Below are 23,077 nucleotides of genomic sequence, written 5' to 3' on the forward strand. Positions count from 1 at the left end.
CATTACATTCACAGGTGTTCTAACGTTAAATAAGTAAATACCTATACATTCATTACATGCACAGGTGTCGTAACGTTAAACAAGTAAATACCTGTACATTCATTACATTCACAGGTGTCGTAACGTTAAACAAGTAAATACCTGTACATTCATTACATTCACAGGTGTCGTAACGTTAAATAATTAAATACCTGTACATTCATTACATTCACAGGTGTCGTAACGTTAAACAAGTAAATACCTGTACATTCATTACATTCACAGGTGTCGTAACGTTAAACAAGTAAATACCTGTACATTCATTACATTCACAGGTGTCGTATTCATTACATTCACAGGTGTCGTAACGTTAAACAAGTAAATAACTGTACATTCATTACATTCACAGGTGTCGTAACGTTAAACAAGTAAATACCTGTACATTCATTACATTCACAGGCGTCGTAACGTTAAACAAGTAAATACCTGTACATTCATTACATTCACAGGCGTCGTAACGTTAAACAATTAAATACCTGTACATTCATTACATTCACAGGCGTCGTAACGTTAAACAATTAAATACGTGTACATTCATTACATTCACAGGCGTCGTAACGTTAAACAATTAAATACGTGTACATTCATTACATTCACAGGCGTCGTAACGTTAAACAAGTAAATACGTGTACATTCATTACATTCACAGGCGTCGTAACGTTAAACAAGTAAATACGTGTACATTCATTACATTCACAGGTGTCGTAACGTTAAACAAGTAAATACGTGTACATTCATTACATTCACAGGTGTCGTAACGTTAAATAATTAAATACCTGTACATTCATTACATTCACAGGTGTTCTAACGTTAAATAAGTAAATATCTGTACATTCATTACATTCAGAGGTGCCGCAACATTACATAATTACATTCACAGGTGTCGTAACGTTAAATAAGTAAATACCTGTACATTCATTACATGCACAGGTGTCGTAACGTTAAATAAGTAAATACCTGTACATTCATTACATTCACAGGTGTCGTAACGTTAAACAAGTAAATACCTGTACATTCATTACATTCAGAGGTGCCGCAACATTACATAATTACATTTCCGCTACATTCATTACAATATAACGTCATTCCATTGGTTCAGCCATAGCAATGGGAGTGTGTTTCTCGATGATGTAAGGGAACGTGGTATCTGATGACGTCATTTTATATTGGTTCTTTTGTCTTATTCCAGTGTTGTTTATGGACCAAAAATAATTCAAAATAAAATATGAACTTTTAACGTTATTAACCTATTATCACTAAACATGTTTTAAATTTAATTATAAGAATTGTCTGTTATTTCTTTTACGTTCGTTCATCTGACACAAAAACACTTAGTGGTTGGCAACAACGGTTTCGACCAAGTAAAGAAGACACGTAGGACAGAAAATTAAAAGAAACAAACAAAACAAATAAGAAGAAAAGAAACTTCTGTTTAACACCTCAGCTTCACAACAACATTTTTACCAAACACATTTGTGGCATCAGTAAGACTGGTCGGTTTGGGATCAATACCCATCGGTGGGCACATTGGCAGGCCTTCTAGAATACTGTGGCCCGATGCCCGAGGCCAGTGATTTTTATACTCGGGCCACAAAATAAATGCTTTTACCTGTTCCCGATGGCAAGTAATTAAAAAACAGACAGAAAAAAACACACAAAAAACTCAACCCCAATGATTGGGCTATTCCTCGTTCCAGCCAGTGCACCACGACTGGTATATCAAAGGCTGTGGTATGTGTTATCCTGTCTGTGGGATGGTGCATATAAAAGATCCCGTAGGAAAAAATGTAGCGGGTTTCCTCTGATGACTACGAGTCAGAATTACCAAATGTTTGACATCCGATAGCCGATGATTAATTAATCAATGTGCTCCAGTGGTGTTGTTAAACAAAACAAACTTCTTTTTTTTCTCAATAAAACTGCTATTTTTGTAACCTCTTCTCACATAAAGTAGGACAATCAAATCTTATTTCAAATTCGGGGTCTGGTTGTTCAAATGATAGTTTACAGATGTATGTGCTGACAGACCATTCCATAATACAAGCTGCGTTAATAAATTTGTCTAAAGCAAATAACATGCACTTGCAGTTTTCGCATTAATATTATGATTGCATTAATTTCAGTATCTATAGTATTATGTTCCTGATCAGTGGAGTGTTCTGAAATGTTAAACATCCACAAGATTCAATGCTAAGATACGCTATACATTTCAGTATCTATAGTATTATGTTCCTGATCAGTTGGAGTGTTCTGAAATGTTAAACATCCACAAGATTCAATGCTAAGATACGCTATACATTTCAGTATCTATAGTATTATGTTCCTGATCAGTTGGAGTGTTCTGAAATGTTAAACATCCACAAGATTCAATGCTAAGATACGCTATACATTTCAGTATCTATAGTATTATGTTCCTGATCAGTTGGAGTGTTCTGAAATGTTAAACATCCACAAGATTCAATGCTAAGATACGCTATACATTTCAGTATCTATAGTATTATGTTCCTGATCAGTTGGAGTGTTCTGAAATGTTAAACATCCACAAGATTCAATGCTAAGATACGCTATACATTTCAGTATCTATAGTATTATGTTCCTGATCAGTTGGAATGTTCTGAAATGTTAAACATCCACAAGATTCAATGCTAAGATACGCTATACATTTCAGTATCTATAGTATTATGTTCCTGATCAGTTGGAGTGTTCTGAAATGTTAAACATCCACAAGATTCAATGCTAAGATACGCTATACATTTCAGTATCTATAGTATTATGTTCCTGATCAGTTGGAATGTTCTGAAATGTTAAACATCCACAAGATTCAATGCTAAGATACGCTATACATTTAAGGCTTGTCGGTTATTTCTTTTACGTTCATTGGGGTAGGAAAAAAAAAAATCATCTGCAAATTGTGAATCGGCGAAGTTTATGGCTATATATTTTGTATACCCAGATGAAAGTAAAGTAAAAAACAAAACAGACAATCCTTATAATTAAGTTCTTAACATACTTACTAATAATAACACTAAAAATGTACAATGGCGTAGGAAATGGGGGGGGGGGAGGGGGGAGGCAAGGGGCATGAGCCCCCACTTTTCATATATTTTGCTTTATAAGTGTAAAAGTGTGTAAATATAAAAGTGTGCCCCCCCCCCCCCCCCCCCCCCCCCAACACACACACTTTTCAGGGCTCACCCTGTTCATTGCCAAATTGGCCAATTGCCAATTTTTATACAAAATGGCTACAAAATTTAGTCTTTGGCTAATAACATTTTTAGTCTTTGGCCAATAACATTTTGCTTAAATTAACCACATTTTAATAAATTTCAAGGAAATACTCTACATTTTTGAAAAATGACTAAACCAAAATTTGTTCCAGTGAGAGCCCGGACTTTTTGGCACCTTCATACACTACTGAATTATTTGTTTTGTTCTTAAATAATGCTCAAAGACAAGACAAACTACCAATATAAAGTGATGTCATCAGATATGTTGTTCATCAAGAAATGAACTAACTCGCATTATATGGTTGGAATGGGATGATGTTAAATGAACTAACTCGCATTATATGGCTGGACCAATGGGATGATGTTAAATGAACTAACTCGCATTATATGGCTGGACCAATGGGATGATGTTAAATGAACTAACTCGCATTATATGGCTGGACCAATGGGATGATGTTAAATGAACTAACTCGCATTATATGGTTGGACCAATGGGATGATGTTAAATTCTGATGAATGTAACAGAAATTCAGTTATGTACGTAAAGACTTTACAAAAACACAATTACAACAAAGCAATTTGGGCTGCATCCAAATGGTCTCATCAAGAGTCGAGACAAATGGTTTCACATGCACATTCAGAGCAAGCTGTTGTAGTAGATACTGGTCTTTGGCACTGGTTCTGGTGCGAGTTAGTGCTAACGTCCATGACAGGAGCACAAAATAAATACACGTCAAGACATGGTTTTGCATTTTTATAGACATCAGGACAACCAAACAAACACACACACACACAGACACACGCACGCACACACACACACACAAACAATATACACAGAAAACCTTTTTTTTATGTCGTCAATTATGGTCACATGACATTGGTAGAGACAAACAGATAAATTTCCAATTATAATCAATAATTATGACAAGAGACATAGAAAACTTTTTTTTACGACAATCCATTAAGGTCACTTCACATTGGCAGAGACAAACGCAAGCACGAATCCATGATTTTTAATAGAGGGGACCCAAAACATGAACACAGAATTTAAAGGTCCTTAACAGGTGGACGGGATAATGTGTATTTTGTAATTACTTTATTTGACTAAAATAGAGAGGGCATGAGCCCTTTGGGACTCTGCCAGAATCAGCACCTGACAAAAAACGGATACATTTTCAATTCTAATCAATCACTGAAACAATATTTTGCAAGTATTTTGTGACATCTTCTTTCATGGAAGCATAATCTAAGACCGTTCACCCATCAAAGTCCCAAACAACGGATACATTTTCAATTGTAATCGATCAAGGAAACATAATGTTTTGCAAGTATTTTTTTCACATCTTCGTTGCTGGAAGCATAATCTAAGGCCGTTTGCCCATCAAAGTCTTTAACAAACACATTCAATTTGTGCTTGATCAACGTCTCCACCAAGCGAACGCTGCACCTTGTATTTCTGCAGGCCAGATGAAGGGCCGTCTGGTGTTTGACGTTCACCTTGTTCACACAGACCCCAAACTCGATCAACGTCTCAACCATCTCCACGTCAGCCGACCTATCACAGATGACATGAAGAGGAGTGTTGATTTGTTGTGAAGCTTTCAGAAAGTAATCTTCTTGGTCTATGCCGTTCTGAAACTTTTCACACAACATCCTCAGCACTTGAGAGTTTCTCGGTCTGGTGCAGGCCAGGTGAATCAGCGAGCTGGCACGATATGGGTCTGTCACCATGTGTCCATGTTCCCGATCTGCCATCATATGTCCATGTTCCCGATCTGCCATCATGTGTCCATGTTCCCGATCTGTCATCATATGTCCATGTTCCCGATCTGCATGCCCATGGTCAAGATTCGTGACCCTACGACCATGTTCCAGGTCCATCAGCCATTCCACCAACAGGGCATTAGAGCGGAGGACTGCAACATGAAGAGGGGTGAGCTCATCTGTTCCTTTCTCAAACAAGTGGTGAGGATGGACGTCTAGAATCATCCTAACGATATCGGTGTGCCCACCGGAACAGGCTTCGTGGATTGGTAGATTACCTGTTTTACTGGGAATGGACAGACTGCATCTGTTTTTCATTAAAGTCTGAAATACTTTCAGGTGCCCACACTTCGCAGCTATGTGACATGGCGTCCTGCCAAATTCGTCCTGCATATTAATGTAGGATGCGTCTGAATTAGCTGTAGTCAGGAGGAACACCACCATTTCATCATTACCGTGGAAACATGCAACATGAATGAGCTTCCCAGCATGTGCAACGTAATCACTTGTTATATCTGCGTCGGCGACTAGTTTCTTGGAGGCGAGAGAATTTTCAAACGGCACTGGAATAGCTAGCGAAGGTATTTTAAATATGTCAAGTTTCAGACATTTATGAAGGAGATCCATGACTTCAATATTACAACAAATACAGCAGCCATTTGCAATCTGGTAGATGACGTTTGGCTCCAGTTTTTTCTTTTGCTTCTTGTATTGTTCTAAGATCGCCTTAAAGAAAATACAACGATCACTCCAAATGGCCCAGTACAGCAATGGCATGTGGCAATCTGTTGGTATAGACGTCAGCAAGTTGAGCTCCCTTATTTCTTCACAAGTCTTTATAAAATGACAAACGAACACCTTATGGGATAGAGCCTGATGCTTGCACACATGAACCGGCCGTCCATCTTTAATCTCCTTGATAAACCGCTGTATAAGACCGGGATCATTGGGTTTAAGTGTCAGCTTCTGCCTGTTCGCCAGTGGATGGTCCGAGACGATCACGTACTGATGCAGGAACGACACGGTGCAAACTTGGAGCAAATACTCGGAATGATTCTTGCCATAAACCATGGAAACGGCGTCGTGAATCGATGGATGTGTGAAAACAAAATGATCAGAATTCCTAGTCAGGTAGGTTAAAATGAGATGAGTTGCTGAGCATTTTATTGTCGCAAATGTGACACTGGTGGAAATTCCAACTGCCTTTAAATGACGTCGCATTTCATCATGCAGGTCAGATTTCTTGTTGTCGTTCAGAAGACGAGTGTCTAACATTCCGCTCGTTACCATGGTGAGAAGAAGCGCTCCAAATTTTGTCTTGTTCTCCTCATTATACAACAGACAGATTTCTTTTTCAAAATACTCAACAGGGTTGTTAAAGAAATGGACAGCATTGTCTACCGTATGTAAACGTCGATCTTGGCAAAAGAATTTGCAACAACTAGGAAAATTAGATAATGTGTCTGAGCTTATTATGGCCTTAACAATGTCCATTCCAATTTTATCATTCAAATTATGATGTTTTATATGTTTAGACAGCATTGCGCTTTTTTCACGAACACTTAATTTTCCGTCGTCAAGCTCCTGGACAATGTCGACAACTCGAGTCCAGTTAAACAATGGAAACTTTTCAAGATGAGGCAATGCTTCCCTAAGCACATGCATGCGGAGAGTAAAAATTATTCTTTTGGTTTTTGCATCTAGCATAGACTCCATGTTTAGTATTTTCCACTTTGAAAATGCTTTCTTATCAAAGTCGTTAAAACCGAAGATGTCTTCCATCAAAATAACTTGATGGCTGTCTGGTCGCACATGTTCTCGCCACTCACGCGGAGACTTTAAACAGAGCGGTATCCACACGTTATCACGATCTGATCTACAAACAGATTTAGCGAGCTTTCGTGCCATCAGCGTTTTTCCTGAGCCAGGAGGTCCAACAAGAAAGATAACTCCTTTGTCTTTCAGTAGCTCTTCTGCCACATTGTAACTTGAGGTCTTCGCGAAAAGTTCCTTCTCAAAATCCAGTTCACGCACAGTCTGGTCTGAAAATAACAAACCCAAATAAAACTTTATCCCTCAATCACTGTATTCATTGTCAATATATGATGACTAGATAAATCTCTATCTTTTCGATCACTGACCAAAACTATAGGTCATGTGACATACACATGTAAGCCCGACTCGGCTCAAGTATTTTCAGACTAGATTTTCAATAAACATACCCTTTAAATCATTTGTTTTAGTACAGTAAATGGAAATAAATTTTAGTTTTGCGATAACAATACAAAACTTGTATGTTTGTTTATGAACTGGAGTTTAGAAACGCTTTTTGAAAGTGACAGAATGTAGCTAGCATCTTACAAAGAATGACGTCATGCATCTTGTTTGACGTCATACGACAAAAGCCTTGCTAGGTTGACGATACTCGATTTGCGACTAGCATACACAAAAATGGAATAAATAATGATTTTCAACTATTCCTGTAGGATTGCAGGATAAAAGAAACAACTGGTTACTGTCTTAAAATATCGGTTTTATTCTGTTCAGGTCGAATGGCGAATGTAGCTCGGCAGAACCTCACTGCATTCACCATTCTAACCGTTGCAGGATAAAGCCGATATCTTAAGACAGCAACCAGTTAATCCCTATATATTTGTACAGGTCTCATACATGGGGTTAAACTCTGTTTACATGCCTAAATGATTTCATGGTTCAGGAATGTCCATCCCGAAAGAGAGAGAGAGAGAGAGAACTACTGAAACACAGGCACAAATACTGACAGACAGCTACTGAGAGACAGATACAGCTACTTAGAGACAGAGACAGCTACTGAGAGACAGAGACAGCTTCAGAGAGACAGAGACAGCTTCAGAGATATGGAGACAGCTACTGAGAGACAGACAGCTACTGAGAGATGGAGACAGCTACTGAGAGACAGACAGCTACTGAGACAGACAGCTTCAGAGAGACAGAGACAGCTTCAGAAAGACGGAGACAGCTACTGAGAGACAGACAGCTACTGAGAGATGAAGACAGCTACTGAGAGACAGACAGCTACTGAGAGTCAGAGACAGCTTTAGAGAGATGGAGACAGCTACTGAGGGTCAGAGACAGCTACTGAGAGACAGACAGAAAAACAGATGTAATAGAAAAGAAGTACTGGAAAAGAGGGAGAGCATGGATAGGGATAGTTCTAAATGAGACAGCTACTGAGAGACAGAAATAGAATGATTCAGTGAGAGAAAAACAAAAAAGCACATTAATTTATTAATCATCAGCTACTGGATATCAAACATTTGGTAATTTTAACCTGTAGGTTTAGAGAGGAAACCCACCACATTTTTCCATTAGTAGCAAGGGATCTTTTATATGCACCATCCCAAAAATAGGATAACACATACCATGGCCTTTGATATACCAGTCATGGTTCATGATGCACTGGCTGGAACGAGAAGTAGCCCAATGGGCCCACCGACGGGGATCGATCCCAAACCAACCGTGCAAGGGAAAGAAAAAGATGAATAGCATACAGAGAAAGAAAAAGACAGACAAATAGAAACAGAAGAGATAAAGACAAAAATACTGTTTTGTTTAACGACACCACTTGAGCACATTGATTTATTAATCATCGGATATTGGATGTCAAACATATAGTCATTTTGACGCAGTCACTGGCTGGAACGAGAAATAGCCAAATGGGCCCACAAACAGGGATCGATCCTAGACTGACAGTGCATCAGGTGTGTGCTTTACCACTGGGCTACATCCCGCCCCCTTTTCTCTTAGCCCCCCAAAATATTTCCCAAATCCGCCCAAATCATCCAAAATACATGTATATAAAATTATAAACAGACCTGTATTAAGCAGCCACCTGTATAAACAGGCCACATATTTATTCTGCCAAATCATCCAAAGTAGTACAAACGGACCTGTTATAAGCAGTCACCTACACAATCTGGTGGCTGCATAACACAGGTTTGACTAAATAAAGTGTTTATTAGACGGAAACATGGCAGAAAACAGTGAAAATAATCACTTTATTAATACCTATAATATAATCTCTTTATTAATACCTATCATATAATCTCTTTATTAATACCTATAATATAATCACTTTATTAATACCTATAATATAATCTCTTTATTAATACCTATCATATAATCACTTTTTTAATACCTATAATACCTATAATATAATCGCTTTATTAATAATATAATCGCTTTATTAATACCTATAATATAATCTCTTTATTAATACCTATAATATAATCGCTTTATTAATACCTATCATATAATCTCTTTATTAATACCTATAATATAATCTCTTTATTAATACCTATAATATAATCACTTTATTAATTAATACCACATTTGTATTCGCCCTAATCATCCAAAACAGTAAAAACTGACCTGTATTAAGCAGCCACCTACACAATCTGGTGGCTGCATAACACAGGTTTGACTAAATAAAGTGTTTATTAGACGGAAACATGGCAGAAAACAGTGAAGATAATCACTTTATTAATACCTATAATATAATCTCTTTATTAATACCTATAATATAATCTCTTTATTAATACCTATCATATAATCACTTTATTAATACCTATAATACCTATAATATAATCGCTTTATTAATAATATAATCGCTTTATTAATACCTATAATATAATCTCTTTATTAATACCTATAATATAATTGCTTTATTAATACCTATCATATAATCTCTTTATTAATACCTATAATATAATCTCTTTATTAATACCTATAATATAATCGCTTTATTAATTAATACCTATAATATAATCTCTTTATTAATACCTATAATATAATCTCTTTATTAATACCTATCATATAATCACTTTATTAATACCTATAATATAATCTCTTTATTAATACCTATAATATAATCGCTTTATTAATTAATACCTATAATATAATCTCTTTATTAATACCTATAATATAATCTCTTTATTAATACCTATCATATAATCACTTTATTAATACCTATCATATAATCACTTTATTAATACCTATAATATAATCGCTTTATTAATACCTATCATATCTCTTTATTAATACCTATAATATAATCGCTTTATTAATACCTATAATATAATCTCTTTATTAATTAATACCTATAATATAATCTCTTTATTAATACCTATAATATAATCGCTTTATTAATACCTATAATATAATCTCTTTATTAATACCTATAATATAATCGCTTTATTAATTAATACCTATAATATAATCTCTTTATTAATACCTATTATATAATCGCTTTATTAATACCTATAATGTAATTGCTTTATTAATACCTATCATATAATCGCTTTATTAATACCTATAATATAATCCCTTTATTAATACCTATCATATAATCCCTTTATTAATACCTATCATATAATCGCTTTATTAATACCTATAATATAATCACTTTATTAATACCTATAATATTGTCAGATCGGTGACCTGTCTTGTTGGCAGCCTCAGGGACAATCATGTTGAAGATCATTTTGCTGTTTTTGGCATCACCCATCATCATACTGATCGGAATAATCCTGTTCTCAGACGTCAAGGTGACAGCTGTAGATGTATTAGCCGATACTATATAAAAAACAAACAAAAAACAATATATATATACAATGTTTTATCACCTATGTTTCTAGACTCCGATAATCGGCACCATTCCCCAAAAGATATGTCGTTTTTTATTCCCAATTTTCAGGGTTAGCTCTGGCACTCACTAAATTCGCCAATAGCAAATTTTGAAAGCAGTTGGCAAATTTTATTTTAATTTGGCGAAATAATTTCACGTAATAATTGACATTTTTTAAAGAAAATAACTGTTGATTTCTGCAATTTTTAACTTTTAATAGACAATTTGGAAACATGTTTTACTTACCCAGAGTTAGCCATGAATTTTGGAGTAAAATATTCCCAATCAATCTAAATAATTCTCATTTTTTATTATTATATAAAGGCATATTTTGAAAACAATATATAAGACTAGATATTAATTTGAATAAATACAAGTATATGTATAGTATCAGTCTTTTCGATTCTAACAAGGCTTGCTAAAAAGTTTTTTTAAATGAAACTGAAACATCCAAACATTTCCTGAAACAACGCTAACATCCCCAAAGTCAAAGCCATGGGTGTCAAGTCAAATTTCAGAAATAAAACCCCGATATACATGTATATTTAAAGTGACAAACCCTAGTTTTTAAACACTAGTTATGACATACTTTTCACTATTAAAGTCGTTTTTGATGATTTAAATTAGAAGTAATTACAATTTATTATTTATTAAAATATTCATTTTCATTCTGGTCATGCATCCAGGTTTTTGTAATAGCCAGAAATGCATTTTTTATCATTCTAACAACACAACTTCATCTTAATTAATCAATCATCAGCTATTCAAAGTCAAACATTTTGCAATTCTGAACAAGTCTTCAGAGGAATTTTCCATTAGTAGCAAGGGATCTTTTTATATGCACATTTACAAAGACAGTAAAACACATACCATGACCTTTGATATACCAGTCATAAGGCACTGGCTGGGATGACAAAACCCACATCAGATAATGGGTCCACCGAGAGGGTTTGATCCTTCAACCCAAGAACCTCTAACCACTGAGCTAGATACCAGCATCTTTTGTATCTCAGGGGCGGGACTTAGCCCAGTGGTAAAGCACTAGACTGATGCACGGTCGGTCTAGGATCGATCCCCATCGGATGGCTCATGGGGCTATTTCTCGTTCCAGCCAGTGCACCACGACGGGTGTATCAAAGGCTGTGATATGTGTTATTCTGTTTATAGGATGGTGCATATAAAAGATTCCTTGCTACTTCCTCTCTAAGACTACATATCAAAATTACCAAATGGTAAAGACATCCAATAGTGGATGATTAATAAATCAATGTGCTCCAATGGTGTCGTTAAACAAAACAAACTTTAATTTTTTATCTATTGTATCTCATAAAAGCTATGGCCCTACTAGAGGTACATTCCATCTCCAAGAATCTAAAATATAATTACCCATGTCTCCAATCTCTCCACCTGCAGCTTCCAACATGGGCTGATCTACGCAAGACACGACATCACCTTCTTTGTTGTCCATTGGCATGGATTCCGTATTCAATCCTTCTACGAGCTGTTGCACCCCGGCACTCAGACCGGTGGTGGAGTCCAGCTGATCAGAATAAGCAGACTGATCTTTCCAATTTGACTCATCCTCGAAATAACTGCTACTTGAGTCGGAATCGGTCTGATTTCCATCAGATTCCTTGTAACTCGAGTCAAATTCTATCGGGTTATCGTCAAATTCTTTGTCAGTCGAGTCAATATCTGTACTGTTGTTTTCCTGAAAATCGTTATGTCCTGATGTACATGTAGGTGTCATAGCTCTGGACTCTGTGTTCCTCAAGTCAGTCACAGGCTTGGGGGATACAAGATTAGACTGCAGGAGTTTGTCATTCACAAACGAGCTACCAGTAAAAGATGAGTAAGGTGATGAATTCATCCTTTGAGTCATACCAGTGGTGTCAGCAGCCTGCGTAGTAGAACCACCAAAGAGATCAGACTTTTCACAACCCTCACCAAAATGTCTTGCAGCTTCTGGATTTAAATCTGATGGAAGTTTAGAATCCACGTCCAGTTTATACAATGGACTTGATGACCCTTTTGTCTGCAGGTCCAGTTTTGATACTGGAATATGTGGTAAATGCTTTGTACTGGAAGCAGACCGTATAGGTGATTCCGAATCAACTGATGCAGCATGCTTTGGTGCTTTCTGTAAAACTCTTGTCGTATCAGTAGTAACTGGCAACAAGCCGATAGGTTTGTGTTGCTGATGATTAGGTGTGTTCTTCAATCTTGTAGTCTGAACAGAAGCAACTGATGTCAAGTTGTGTGGTTCCTCTTGATAGGCACTCTGAGCATCTTTCGAACTTTCACCCAGACCTGGGGCATGTGTCTTCATGCCAGTTGGTGTCTGGACTTGATGGCTTCTTGGATTAATGAGCTTAAAGTCATTTATCTGACCACTCTGCATATGTGCAGGAGGATCAACAGTTCCCATGGGTGGAGACAAACCTGTCTCCATACCTTGACTGCTTGTGGTCTTGGAATTAGCTGCAAGAACATCTTTGGTATCTCGACTTAGAATGGATGGACTGGCACCCAAATGTCCTTCTGCGAATGCATGTGTGTTTACCAGCTTTGATGGAGTTTTGGTAGAAGTATTCTGAGCTTTTCCTGTGGATAGGAGAGAATTCCACAACATTTTCTCTTTATTAGACTCTCTGCTTTTCATATCCAACTGCAACTTTTCCTCTTCTGACTTAGCCCAAATGGATACATTCTCTTCAACAGAGTCACCTCTTTCCATATTCAGTTCAGTCATTTTATCATCTGACTTGGTTACTGGTAACAATTTTTCTTTGCCAGATGTCCTGTGTTCTACATCCAGCTCCTCCATCTGATCATCATCATCATCATCAGATTTAACTGAAGTGAAAGGAGCCTTCATTTCAACACTGTGAATATAATCTGTCAGTGTTCCAGACGCTCCTGTACGTTGAGAAGATTCTGCCCCAGTGTTCTGTATTCCAGACACTTCAGTGTGTGATGCATCCACCTCCACATTCTCATCAAGGACTGATGCAGACCCTCTGTCACAATAATTTTCCAGCAGTCTTTGACCAGTATGAATTTCTGACAAAGACACACTGTGATACAAATCAGATATGTCTGGTTCTGAAGTTGGTGAGCAATTTGCTGCTTGCAGGGTAGAATAATCTGGAACTTCTTGTTTGCAACATTCTGGAAGTTGATGTGATTTGGTTAATCCATCCACAATACTCTGAGAACCATTAATATTGCCTTCCTGTACCAAGTCTGACCGCTTTCTGCTAGGTACATCATCCTCAAAGTTGAAACTTGTATCTGAGGTTTCTGATATGGATGGACTTGCATTGGCAACATCAAAGACAACTGTTCTCTTGTTAGAATCATTTTCAATGGACAGACTCTTCCTAGATGTTGATTCTTGCTTACCTGAATTAGAAAATTCAAACATGTTTACACCGATTAGCTGGTCGATTTTTTCCAAAGCAGCTGGAGACAATTTTGTTGCATTTTTCTGTTTTTGACTTGATGCAACATCTTTGGAATAGCCACAGGTCAAGGACAGGTCATTGGAACTCTCTGTTCCAGATTCTAAATATTTCGCCTGCAGTTCAGATTCATCCATTTTGTTTGTATTGTTTATAGTCTGCAAACTAGATATTTCAAAATTGGAATTTCTGACATTAAAAGGATCTTCAACAGGGTTAAAACTTTCTATTTGTGTTTGGTTCCTGGCATCGATTCCTAAATCTCCAAGCCTCTCGGTCAATGATGTTATAGCTTCAGCATAATCAGTGCTGTCATTTGTCATTGTAAAGGAGTCTTCTGAACTGACACAATTTTCGGTGCTGTCTGCATCTTCTGAGCTGGAAACATTTGGTTCTAAATTCTCCGTCATCAGATTTGTTTGTTTGTCTACTGTCTGATCATTTACAGTTGTTTTTTCCCCAGTCATGTTTGTACTGTTAGTGTCAGTTATGGTTTCTACAGAAGTAGTGTTGTCATTTGTCACCTGATGCGAGTCTACAAAATTGCCACAACTTTTGAAGCTGTCTGCGTCTTCTGAGCTGGAAACACTTGGTTCTAAATTCTCTGTCATCAGATTTGTTAGTTTGTCTACAGTAGGATCACTTTCAGTTGTTTTTTCCCTAGTCATATTCATACTTTTAGTGTCAGTTATGGTTTCTGTACAAGTAGTACTGTCATTTATCACCTGATGCAGGCCTACTAACCTGCCACAATTTTCGGTGCTGTCTGCATCTTCTGAACTGGAAACATTTGGTTCTAAATTCTCTGTCATCAGATTTGTTTGTTTGTCTACTGTCTGATCACTTACAGTTGTTTTTTCCCCAGGCATGTTTGTACTGTTAGCGTCAGTTATGGTTTCTACAGAAGTAGTGTTGTCATTTGTCACCTGATGCGAGTCTACAAAACTACCACAACTTCTGAAACTGTCTGCGTCTTCTGAGCTGGAAACATTTGGGTCTAAATTCTCTGGCATCAGATTTGTTTGTTTATCTACAGTAAGATCACTTACACTTGTTTTTTCGTCAGTCATGTTTGCACTGTTAGTGTCAGTTACGGTTTCTACAGAAGTAGTGTTGTCATTTGTCACCTGATGTGAGTCAACAAAACTGCCACAACTTTTGAAGCTGTCTGCGTCTTCTGAGCTGGAAACACTTGGTTCTAAATTCTCTGTCATCAGATTTGTTAGTTTGTCTACAGTAGGATCACTTTCAGTTGTTTTTTCCCCAGTCATATTCATACTTTTAGTGTCAGTTATGGTTTCTGTACAAGTAGTACTGTCATTTGTCACCTGATGCAGGCCTACTAACCTGCCACAATTTTCGGTGCTGTCTGCATCTTCTGAACTGGAAACATTTGGTTCTAAATTCTCCGTCATCAGATTTGTTTGTTTGTCTACAGTCTGATCACTGTCAGTTGTTTTTCCCCCAGTCATGTCTGTACTGGTATGGTCAGTTATGGTTTCTACATAAGTAGTGTTGTCATTTGTCACCTGAAGTGGGTCTAATAAATTGCCACAACTTTTGATGCTCTCTGCGTCTTCTGAGTGGAAAACATTTTGATCTAAATTCCCTGGCATCAGATTTGTTTGTTTGTCTACAGTAGGATCACTCTCAGTTGTTTCTTCTCCAGACATGCTGATACTGCTAGAATCAGTTATCATCTTGCTTGGCCTTACATCAATGCTGCAACTTCTAGTACAGTCTTCATCTTTTGATTTAGAAACATTCACATCCAAATTCAATTCAGTCAGATTAGATGTGTATTTTACAGTTTTACCACTTCCAGCTGTTCCCACACCTATCTTACTATCAGTGCTGTCTGCAGGTTCCAGATTTAAACTTTGTTCATCTAAATTCTCTTTTGTGGAAGTGGATTTCCCTCCTGTTCCCACTCCAGTCATAACGTCAGAGCTATCTGCATGTTCCGAATTAGAAACATCCACATCCAAATTCAATTCAGTCAGATTAGATGTTCCTGCACCCATCTTATTATCTGTCCTCTCAGCAGATTCCAAATCTGAATTCCATTCATACAAATTCCTATTTGTTTGATTAGATTCTCCTCCTATTCCAACTCCAGTCATAGTATCAGAGTTACCTGCATGTTCTGATTTAAAAACGTTTACATCCAAATTCCTTATTGTATGACTGGATTCACTTTCTACAGGTGCTATGTTCCTACTTTCCTCCATTCCCTTCAGAGTTATCCTAGACGAGGAATCTGCATATTCTGACTTAGAAACATTCACACCCAGATTGTTTACTTCTGGAATGGACTCTGCCTCTATGGTGTCATCACTTTCAGTTGTTCCCACTCCATTTAGGTAGAAAGCAGGGTCGTTCTTCCCAGTGCTAAAATGTGATGACCAGATACTTGGAAATTGTGAGTGCATTCCTGTCCATCCAAATTGTTTCTGGTCATCTAGATTTTCTTTCACACTGTAGTCCTCTGGCTCATTGGAAACAGCTGGACCTTGTGTCCAGGGGTCATAACTTCCTTTCCATCCAACAGGTCTAGAATTGTTATTATTACAAGTCTTAAAGAGATGTTCTTTCTGGAATGGCATGAAGGGCTGTTGATGATCCTGATCTGGATGTAGTGGACCTTCACTTCCATCAGGTTTTACAACACCAGACACAAATCCTTTGTCAGATGGATCAAATCCACCAAGGTAACTACAGTTGGAATCATCATGATCAATAGGCAGTGTGTTCGACAAACCAGGTGCTGTTTCAGACACTGAGTAACTTGCAAATAAATACTGATGGTTTACTCCCAAGTTGGTCAAACCCTCATGTAGAGTTTGTACTATCTGGTCTGACCGCTGATGATCTGTCTCGATATTGGGTTCTCCATGACCTGTCTTGATATTGGTGTCTCCTTGACCACGACCTAGAATTGGACGTGGTCTTGATGGGCGACATGGTGTGCATGGGGGAGGTTGTCTGAATGGGGGATGTGGTGTGCATGGGGCAGGTTGTCTTGATGGTGGGCTAGCACTCCATGGAGCAAGTGAAGCTGGTAGTTCTCCATCTGTACTGGAGGTACTCGGTTCCCGTGACAACTGTGGCAGCCGACTAAAGTTACAGGCCAGTCTTGATCTGTGCTTCTGTCCCTCTCGAACCGTCTGCCCTTCAGAAATGTTCATCCATGTCGGGGTTTCATCATCTTCATTTGGCAGTTCATCTTCATCCATTGAAAACTGAAAATTTACAGAAGGGTATCTTGAGACCAGATGTGTACTCTTCTGAATATAACTAGTGTCTCATCTGTCAGAATCAGTTTTCATCACAGTGTTGATTTATCTGCATCTGTTACAAAAGAAAATAAATAAATTAAATACAATTATTAAAAACTGTCCGTATAACTATGTAGTAGTGTTGGTACAAAAAGCTCCTACTGGCAGCAGCTAAGTGAGATGTTCACTAGAAAGCTCAGTTGGTAGAGTGCTGGACTCTCATACTGAGGGTCCATAGATCGAATCCCCTCAGTGGAGGTTGATGTATATGTTACATTTGTAGCCCACATAGGGACTGGGTATGTTTTTAAATCTGAATGACAAAACTGTATGCTCTGATCAAAATTGTATCTCTGCACAAGGCAAACGAAAGGACATTAGCAAAGTTGTGGCTGCTTCCATGGTCCACTTTCAGGTCCTCGAGAATACAATTATAACCCAGTCAAGACCTGCAACAGTTCCAGTACCCATGGCCCACAGCTCTGGGACATAGTTTGTTTTGTTTAACGACACCACTAGAGCACACTGATTTATTAATCACTTTCAGGTCCTCGAGAATACAATTATAACCCAGTCAAGACCTGCAACAGTTCCAGTACCCATGGCCCACAGCTCTGGGACATAGTTTGTTTTGTTTAACGACACCACTAGAGCACACTGATTTATTAATCACTTTCAGGTCCTCGAGAATACAATTATAACCCAGTCAAGACCTGCAACAGTTCCAGTACCCATGGCCCACAGCTCTGGGACATAGTTTGTTTTGTTTAACGACACCACTAGAGCACACTGATTTATTAATCACTTTCAGGTCCTCGAGAATACAATTATAACCCAGTCAAGACCTGCAACAGTTCCAGTACCCATGGCCCACAGCTCTGGGACATAGTTTGTTTTGTTTAACGACACCACTAGAGCACACTGATTTATTAATCACTTTCAGGTCCTCGAGAATACAATTATAACCCAGTCAAGACCTGCAACAGTTCCAGTACCCATGGCCCACAGCTCTGGGACATAGTTTGTTTTGTTTAACGACACCACTAGAGCACACTGATTTATTAATCACTTTCAGGTCCTCGAGAATACAATTATAACCCAGTCAAGACCTGCAACAGTTCCAGTACCCATGGCCCACAGCTCTGGGACATAGTTTGTTTTGTTTAACGACACCACTAGAGCACACTGATTTATTAATCACTTTCAGGTCCTCGAGAATACAATTATAACCCAGTCAAGACCTGCAACAGTTCCAGTACCCATGGCCCACAGCTCTGGGACATAGTTTGTTTTGTTTAACGACACCACTAGAGCACACTGATTTATTAATCACTTTCAGGTCCTCGAGAATACAATTATAACCCAGTCAAGACCTGCAACAGTTCCAGTACCCATGGCCCACAGCTCTGGGACATAGTTTGTTTTGTTTAACGACACCACTAGAGCACACTGATTTATTAATCACTTTCAGGTCCTCGAGAATACAATTATAACCCAGTCAAGACCTGCAACAGTTCCAGTACCCATGGCCCACAGCTCTGGGACATAGTTTGTTTTGTTTAACGACACCACTAGAGCACACTGATTTATTAATCACTTTCAGGTCCTCGAGAATACAATTATAACCCAGTCAAGACCTGCAACAGTTCCAGTACCCATGGCCCACAGCTCTGGGACATAGTTTGTTTTGTTTAACGACACCACTAGAGCACACTGATTTATTAATCACTTTCAGGTCCTCGAGAATACAATTATAACCCAGTCAAGACCTGCAACAGTTCCAGTACCCATGGCCCACAGCTCTGGGACATAGTTTGTTTTGTTTAACGACACCACTAGAGCACACTGATTTATTAATCACTTTCAGGTCCTCGAGAATACAATTATAACCCAGTCAAGACCTGCAACAGTTCCAGTACCCATGGCCCACAGCTCTGGGACATAGTTTGTTTTGTTTAACGACACCACTAGAGCACACTGATTTATTAATCACTTTCAGGTCCTCGAGAATACAATTATAACCCAGTCAAGACCTGCAACAGTTCCAGTACCCATGGCCCACAGCTCTGGGACATAGTTTGTTTTGTTTAACGACACCACTAGAGCACACTGATTTATTAATCACTTTCAGGTCCTCGAGAATACAATTATAACCCAGTCAAGACCTGCAACAGTTCCAGTACCCATGGCCCACAGCTCTGGGACATAGTTTGTTTTGTTTAACGACACCACTAGAGCACACTGATTTATTAATCACTTTCAGGTCCTCGAGAATACAATTATAACCCAGTCAAGACCTGCAACAGTTCCAGTACCCATGGCCCACAGCTCTGGGACATAGTTTGTTTTGTTTAACGACACCACTAGAGCACACTGATTTATTAATCACTTTCAGGTCCTCGAGAATACAATTATAACCCAGTCAAGACCTGCAACAGTTCCAGTACCCATGGCCCACAGCTCTGGGACATAGTTTGTTTTGTTTAACGACACCACTAGAGCACACTGATTTATTAATCACTTTCAGGTCCTCGAGAATACAATTATAACCCAGTCAAGACCTGCAACAGTTCCAGTACCCATGGTACCCATGGCCCACAGCTCTGGGACATAGTTTGTTTTGTTTAACGACACCACTAGAGCACACTGATTTATTAATCACTTTCAGGTCCTCGAGAATACAATTATAACCCAGTCAAGACCTGCAACAGTTCCAGTACCCATGGCCCACAGCTCTGGGACATAGTTTGTTTTGTTTAACGACACCACTAGAGCACACTGATTTATTAATCACTTTCAGGTCCTCGAGAATACAATTATAACCCAGTCAAGACCTGCAACAGTTCCAGTACCCATGGCCCACAGCTCTGGGACATAGTTTGTTTTGTTTAACGACACCACTAGAGCACACTGATTTATTAATCACTTTCAGGTCCTCGAGAATACAATTATAACCCAGTCAAGACCTGCAACAGTTCCAGTACCCATGGCCCACAGCTCTGGGACATAGTTTGTTTTGTTTAACGACACCACTAGAGCACACTGATTTATTAATCACTTTCAGGTCCTCGAGAATACAATTATAACCCAGTCAAGACCTGCAACAGTTCCAGTACCCATGGCCCACAGCTCTGGGACATAGTTTGTTTTGTTTAACGACACCACTAGAGCACACTGATTTATTAATCACTTTCAGGTCCTCGAGAATACAATTATAACCCAGTCAAGACCTGCAACAGTTCCAGTACCCATGGCCCACAGCTCTGGGACATAGTTTGTTTTGTTTAACGACACCACTAGAGCACACTGATTTATTAATCACTTTCAGGTCCTCGAGAATACAATTATAACCCAGTCAAGACCTGCAACAGTTCCAGTACCCATGGCCCACAGCTCTGGGACATAGTTTGTTTTGTTTAACGACACCACTAGAGCACACTGATTTATTAATCATCGACTACTGGATATCAAACATTTGGTAATTCTGAAACTACGTGCAGTCATCAGAGGAAATCTGCTAAATTTTTTCTAATGCAGCAAGGGATTTTTTATATGCACTTTACCACAGACAGGATAGAACATACCACAGCCTTTGATAATCCAGTCATGGTGCACTGGCTGGAACGAGACCGGGACATAGCTTCACTTGGAGGGGGTGTATGTAATATCAGTAGTGATGGTTTAAAATACTGCTATTGGAAGTAGCTAGTAGGAAATTTCCTATTAGCTTGGTTGGTAGAGATCTGGACTCTCATACAGTGGGTCAGTGGTTCAAATCTTGGCATTGGAGGTGAATTTTTATCTTATACCAAGCCATAGGATTTCAAAGTTCATGGAAAACACTTTTTCAGTCCCGTGCCTTGTGAGTATGGGAACACATCGGAAACATTTTATATTATTTCTGTCAATTAGTCATACTCGATATAATAATCAAGGGAAACAAAATTTTGGTTCCATGATTTTGCACTGCTGTATATTAATAAATATTAATTATGTTAAATACTTTATGCCATTGCACATTATGTTATTATGTTTTATATATGATTATGAATATTGATTATTGTCTGATGTCCTTCTTGTTTAGGAGAGCACTTGTATCAGTGTTCTCGCTGGGTGAAAATTAAAGGAGGGCGACCGCTCAGCACCACACCCTTAAAAAAAAACCCCCATACAAATGGATACAGATATTGGACAAAATAGAGGCTGTTAAAAATACTGTTAAATTACGTTACGGTAACTGTCGTAAATGTTTCGTCATTTGCTTTTTCGTACACAACGCGGCTTGTTTCCTTTGATGTCCAGTGTGCAGACTGATCGTTGTTTTTTGTGTTGAAAAAAGTGTGCATTTGGAAATAGCGGAGATAGGTGCTGGAAAATAAAGAGGGGCGCTCAAAAATAAAGGAGGGCGGGGAACGTGAAAGGAGGGCGGGGAACGTGAAAGGAGGGCGACAAAATGGAATAGCAGGGCGAGGCGCCCCGCTTAAATGGAGCAGCGAGAACACTGTGTATAGACTCTGCCTGTTGTGCAATCCTTTTGACTTTTTTCTAATCAATAAAATATCTCAAAACAAAACATGTAACTACACATTTACAATGCTTTAAAAAAAAAGAGAGGATTTTGATGGTCATCAGAACTGCCAGTGCTAGAGACCTAGGGCCTAAGTAGAATCAGGTTGGGACTAGAGTGAGGTGTTTAATTAGAAAACATAACAGGAATATGCACCTGGTTCCCCAAATATTTAACTTCCTACTTTATTACTAGTTATCATTAGCTATATCAGCCCTTGAAATTCGGACAATTCTGCTACAGCAATTAAGTGCCATCGCAAATGAATTTTGCAATGGCACAACAGCTGCAATTTTAAAGAAAATATGAATGCTGTCAAAATTATTCATATATGATCCACTGCAGTACTAAAAAACCCTGCTGATCAACGGCATGGCATTTCTTTATCACAGTATCTCATGTCACACATTTTCCCACCTGGGCAGCTTCTATACTGGAATAAACAAATTTATATTAGATGGAAAAAATTGGGCCACATTCGATTGTAAATGTTTTTATCTGAGATCTGTAATCGGAGAAAGAGTTCAAATACTTTTTATCACTCTCAGATTTGCAACAGCATTGAAATGCCGTCACAAATCAATTTTGCAATAGCTTTTGGAGCGGTATTGCCGATTGCTTCCGCGAATTTCGAGGGCTGCTATATTTATAACATCCTCACCCCCACCCTCAGTTTAATATATTGTAGACTATTTGGGGGACAGTCTGAATTTTGAAAATATCTTTTTACGGTCTTGACATTGTCATCTGAATTTCCCGTTCATCTGAATTTTCCATTCCAGCCAGTGCTCCACAACTGGTGTAACAAAGGCTGTGGTATGTACTAGCCTGTCTGTGGGATGGTGCATATAAAAGATCCCTTGCTGCTAATTGAAAAAGAGTAGTCCATGAAGTGGCAACAGCGGGTTTCCTCTCTCAATATCAGGGTTGAAAAAAATCATGATTTTTTTTTATTTACTTTAATTTGGAGCTTCTAAATTGAATACATGTACATGCTCCCTATTAAATACACGATTTGGAAGCTTCACTGCATTCTGAAAGGAAATACCTCGAACATCTAGAAATGAGGCAAC

At 38.3% G+C, this 23,077-nt stretch overlaps 1 protein-coding gene across 1 annotated transcript; it reads right to left on the reverse strand.

Moving 5' to 3' along the window:
* Positions 1–4,098: 4,098 nt before the first annotated feature.
* Positions 4,099–17,504, reverse strand: LOC121370234 (mucin-17-like). The gene is made up of 3 exons (XM_041495361.1): positions 12,082–17,504; positions 10,485–10,643; positions 4,099–7,072 (listed from the first exon to the last, which is right to left on the reverse strand). Exons 1-3 carry the CDS (start codon positions 17,393–17,395, stop codon positions 4,557–4,559), a joined length of 7,989 nt encoding a protein of 2,662 aa, XP_041351295.1. The 5' UTR covers positions 17,396–17,504; the 3' UTR covers positions 4,099–4,556.
* Positions 17,505–23,077: the final 5,573 nt, after the last annotated feature.

Source organism: Gigantopelta aegis, chromosome 1 (assembly GCF_016097555.1).
Source record: "Gigantopelta aegis isolate Gae_Host chromosome 1, Gae_host_genome, whole genome shotgun sequence".
Classification (NCBI taxonomy): domain Eukaryota; kingdom Metazoa; phylum Mollusca; class Gastropoda; order Neomphalida; family Peltospiridae; genus Gigantopelta; species Gigantopelta aegis.

Coding starts and splice junctions, on each gene's coding strand:
- LOC121370234 (XM_041495361.1), bottom strand. CDS start 17,395: ATGGATGAAGATGAACTGCCAAATGAAGATGATGAAACCCCGACATGG. Junction 10,644..12,081: donor TGGAGAGATTGGAGACATGG/GTAATTATATTT, acceptor TTTTTTATATAG/TATCGGCTAATACATCTACA. Junction 7,073..10,484: donor CCGATCTGACAATATTATAG/GTATTAATAAAG, acceptor TGTTATTTTCAG/ACCAGACTGTGCGTGAACTG.